At 66.9% G+C, this 4764-nt stretch overlaps 1 protein-coding gene across 1 annotated transcript in view; it reads left to right on the top strand.

Moving 5' to 3' along the window:
* Positions 1 to 4187, top strand: part of HRH3 (histamine receptor H3) — a 6936-nt gene extending 2749 nt beyond the window's left edge. Inside the window, exons 3-6 of the mRNA XM_007954719.1 lie at positions 1 to 174; positions 1080 to 1246; positions 2678 to 3612; positions 4160 to 4187. Coding sequence (XP_007952910.1) covers positions 1 to 174; positions 1080 to 1246; positions 2678 to 3612; positions 4160 to 4187 — 1304 coding nt within the window. The remainder of the gene's footprint in view (positions 175 to 1079; positions 1247 to 2677; positions 3613 to 4159) is intronic.
* Positions 4188 to 4764: the final 577 nt, after the last annotated feature.

A 4764-nucleotide genomic window follows, 5' to 3' on the forward strand; every position in this document is an offset into this window, starting at 1 on the left:
CGCGCGGCTTCTCGGCCGCCTGGACCGCGGTGCTGGCCGCGCTCATGGCGTTGCTCATCGTGGCCACGGTGCTGGGCAACGCGCTGGTCATGCTCGCCTTCGTGGCCGACTCCAGCCTCCGCACCCAGAACAACTTCTTCCTGCTCAACCTCGCCATCTCCGACTTCCTCGTGGGTAAAGCCCCCGCGCCGCCCGCGCGCCCGCGGGACCTGGGCCTGAGCCGCCCGGGGGCCTCTCGCTCGGCACGTGGCCCCGCCAGCGGCCCGGCTGCAGAGGGAGGTCCTGGGCCCGCTGGCGGGGGTGAGAGCTGAGTTCCCCGCGGCTCCGGCCGCAGGACGGATACTGGGTGGTGTCCCCGGGGAAGGGCCGGGGCGGCGGGCGCTCAGCCAGGCAAAGGGCGCCGTGGCGGCGGGTGCAGGGCTGGCTCAGCGCAGCGGCCACGCAAAGGCTCCGGGGACTCGGGGCGCACGGAGCGCGCGTGCAGGGCCATTGGGGACGTTTGGAGCAGGCGACGCGGGAGAGGGGTTCTCCCAGCCGCGCTGGGGGAGGGGCCGCGAGATGGGCGGGGACGCTCGGAGCGGGCGCGCTCTCACGTGTCCGCGCTCTGCCGCCGGCTGGGGGGCGGCGCGCCGAGGGGGCCGAGCGCCAGACACCTGTTGTTGGGGTTGCGAGGTGCGTCTGCGGGGCTCTGCGGCGCCGAGGCTGGCGTGAGGTGGCAGGCAAGTGCCCCGTACGCTGGGAAAAGGCTTTCTTGATGCCTGAGCCGGTGCTCAGGGCTGTCCACGGCCAGCCTGGGGCTGGGGCTCAGCGGGCGGGAAGAGAAGGAGGCAATTCTCTCGCCTTTAGGGGCCGGGCAGGACTGCACAGAAGCCCTTCCGGACTCCAGGCTGTGGGTCTCTTCGCCCCCAGCTGCTGGAGACACTAGCCGGGAGGGGGCGAGCGTTGAATGAAAGGCCAGACACAGGGCAGAGGGTGTGCCCTGGGAGACCAGGTGTGGGGGAGGGGGAGGGGAGTGCTGCCGGTCAGCGGGCGGCACTGCCCGGGCCCCTGCGCAGCACGGCCCCTGTGTTCCGTCCCAGGCGCCTTCTGCATCCCCCTGTACGTCCCCTACGTGCTCACGGGCCGCTGGACCTTCGGCCGAGGCCTCTGTAAGCTGTGGTTGGTCGTGGACTATCTGCTGTGCACCTCCTCCGTTTTCAACATCGTGCTGATCAGCTACGACCGCTTCCTGTCGGTCACCCGCGCTGTAAGTCCCGGGACGGGGTGCTGCTGTGCGCCTGGGAGAGGCCGGGGTGGGAGCGTCGCCAGCAGGTGGTGTCCTGGACCCGACAGCTGGCCACTTGGTAGCCATGTGCTGCCAGAGGCCCAGTCCTGGGACAGGTGAGGGGAGGGGCTCAGGGGCCAGGACCGGGGGCTCCTGCCTCGGGGCTCCTCAGTCCGGGAGGGCAGCTCCCCAGCCCCGGAGCTGAGGCAGGAGCGGGGCCAGCAGCCCTCGGCAGGACCTTTATTTGCACCTTTTGCCTCACAACGTGCACATGCCCATGTGTACGTGTGCACTCATGCACATGCACACATGTGCACACACACAAACACATGCATGATGCACACACGACACATGTATGCACAGAGCACATGCAGATGTGTGCACAAACATGCACTGTGCATGCACAGGCACCTGGACCCACTCAGATGCCCCTGAAGACATGTGCGCGCACACACACACATACATGGTGCATACATGCCCCCACACACATACATGCACACGAGTACACACAGATGCACACACCACCTCGGAGAACAGGCAGTGCCTCCAGCTCTGTGGGCAGCCGTGGAAGCAGGAGGCAGGGCCATGGGGCTGCCTGGGTTCTCTCTCTGTGACTGCTGGACACGGGGTGGGCGAGGCTGGTGCAGAAGGCACCCCTTTACTGAGTACTCCCGGCGGTCTCTCCGTTGCTGAGGGGGCCATGTTCCCCTCTAGCCTGGAGAGGCCCTGGGGCAGACCACATGCAGGGGACACGGTGGGCCACTCAGACCTGGGTGCGGCCCCAGCTCCGCCCTCCTGAGCCGCTCCACCTGCGTCCCCCACTTCCCAGCCATTAGAAAGCCAGAATAATGATAGCTCTGCTGTGCAGATTGAGCGAGGAGACGTCCCGAGGAGCCCCCCTCACTGAGCCACCTGTCCTGGCTGGGCAGGGATGCCCGCCCACCCTGACCCCCTCCAAGCCGTTCGCTCTGTGCCCTGCCCGGCTCCTGGGGAGGGCTGGCTGGGCACCGCCCCCCTGCAGCTGTCCTGCTGTGGCTCCAGGATGCTTAGTGCATACGGGGGAGGCCACTTTGCCCAGGAATGGGCCTGTCCTGGCTTCTTCCAGGCCCCCAGTTGCGCAGGTTGCCACGTGCAGAGCGTCTGCACGGCATCTCCTGTGGGGTTGAAGCAGAGCCAGGGGCTGGCAATGTGGGGAGATGCCAGGACCCTGGGGAGCTCCTAGCTGAGAGGGTCAACACCTTTAGGATTCGGGGGGATCTGGGGGAGGTTCTGGGGAGAGCCCAGGAGGCTCCTTGGCAGAGGTGCATTGCGCTGAGCCCTGAAGGGGGCACTGCAAGGGGCAGGGACAGCACCCAGGTGTCCGAGGCTAGCCTGGGCGCCGCCCTCTCCCCTCTGACCCTCACCCTGCTATAGGTCTCCTACCGGGCCCAGCAGGGTGACACGCGGCGGGCCGTGCGGAAGATGGCCCTGGTGTGGGTGCTGGCCTTCCTGCTTTACGGGCCGGCCATCCTGAGCTGGGAGTACCTATCCGGCGGCAGCTCCATCCCCGAGGGCCACTGCTACGCAGAATTCTTCTACAACTGGTACTTCTTGATCATGGCCTCCACGCTGGAGTTCTTCACGCCCTTCCTCAGCGTCACCTTCTTCAACCTGAGCATCTACCTGAACATCCAGAGACGTACGCGCGACCGCCTAGATGGAGCCCGTGAGGCGGCCGGCCCAGAGGTGCCTGGCCCAGAGGCACAGCCGGACACCCAGCCCTCCCCAGCCCCGCCTGGCTGCTGGGGCTGCTGGCACCAGGGCCCCCGGGAGGCCCTACCCCTGCACCGGTCCGGGATCGGGGTCGGTGAGGTGGCCGCCGGCACCGAGGTGGGAGAGGCCACCCTCGGGGGCGGCAGTGGAGGTGGCGCTGCGGCCTCCCCCACCTCCAGCTCCGGCAGCTCCCCACGGGGTGCCGAGCGGCCACGCTCGCTCAAGCGGGGCTCCAAGCCGTCGGCATCCTCGGCGTCGCTGGAGAAGCGCATGAAGATGGTGTCCCAGGGCATCACCCAGCGCTTCCGCCTGTCTCGGGACAAGAAGGTGGCCAAGTCTCTGGCCATCATCGTGAGCATCTTCGGCCTCTGCTGGGCCCCGTACACGCTTCTGATGATCATCCGTGCCGCCTGCCATGGCCGCTGCGTGCCCGACTACTGGTACGAGACCTCCTTCTGGCTGCTGTGGGCCAACTCGGCCGTGAACCCCGTGCTGTACCCGCTCTGCCATTACAGCTTCCGCCGCGCCTTCACCAAGCTGCTCTGTCCCCACAAGCTGAAGCTGCAGTCCCATGGCTCCCTTGAGCATTGCTGGAAGTGAGAGCCCGCTACGGCCCCGCCGCCCCCCAGCCCTGGCCCAGAGGAGCCACACCACGTCTGGGCACCCCACACGCCGGGGAACCTCCCGGAGGCCCTCTGCATTGCAATGTTGGGCATGGGGACCAACCCTGGCTGAACTGGAAGGTGGGGGGCCAGCGCTGCTGCCCAAGTCCCGGCTCAGCCCCAAAGCTCAGGGTTCCTGGCCACGTTGTCCCCAGTGGGCAGGGCGCTGGTGGTGGCGGTGGCCTTTGTGCTGGGTCATCTTCTTCTTTGCAAAGCAAGTGCTTAGCGTGTGCTCCGGGCCATCTGACCCGGCGGTTCACTCCTGCACGCGCCCACACCCGCACACACCCGCACACACCTGCACACCTTCCTGCTCCCACACTAGCCCGGCCCCCACCTTTGCTGCTGTCTCACCTCTGCTAAAGCCTGAGGCCTGGGCCCTTCACCCTCCCCTCCTCCAACCCTCTCGTTCCCCAGAAAGGGCCCGGTGACCCTGGAGCCTCACAGCTGCTCTCTGCGTCTCCATTCTGGGTGTTTGCAGGAAGATGATGAAGAAAACATGTCTGTGAACTTGATGTTCCTTGGATGTTTAATCAAGAGACGCAGAACTGCCAAGGCGCTCGGGCTGGATTGGCAGGTGTGGGCTCCCACGCCCTCGTCTCTTTGTGATGCTTCCGCTCAGCCAGCTGCCTGCCCGACGACGCCCCGCGCTCTGCAAAGCGTGCGCGCAGCTCCAAGCAGCCCTCCACGGCAGCCTGGCCCCTTCACTGCAACCACCCAGCCAGGACTGCTGCGGTTTGGGCGAGCAGAGGGGCTGGCCTGTCCGAGGGCTCCGGCCAAGGCCGTGGGGGCTTGCTTGGTCAGAGAGGAGCACCGCCCCGCCGGGCAGCAGCTGCATTCCGCATGCCGCTCAGGGCGCTCACCGCGCGCCCGCCTCGAGGCCACAATAAAGGGGATTCTTTTCATCATTGATTCCTGAGGACTTTGTGGGGTGGAGAGCGAGGAGACGAGCCTGCCCAGGGACGGGATGGGTTGTGAGCCCCGCCAGGCCTCCTCTAAGTCTGGGGGTGCAGAGCGCAGGATGTCAGTAGTCACCTCAGGCCCCAAACCCGCGTCCCATACTCTCAGGATCCCATGGGGTGGGTC

The sequence above is a fragment of the Orycteropus afer genome, unplaced genomic scaffold (assembly GCF_000298275.1).
Source record: "Orycteropus afer afer isolate SDZICR_OR568_19922 unplaced genomic scaffold, OryAfe1.0 scaffold00469, whole genome shotgun sequence".
Taxonomy (NCBI): Eukaryota; Metazoa; Chordata; class Mammalia; order Tubulidentata; family Orycteropodidae; genus Orycteropus; species Orycteropus afer.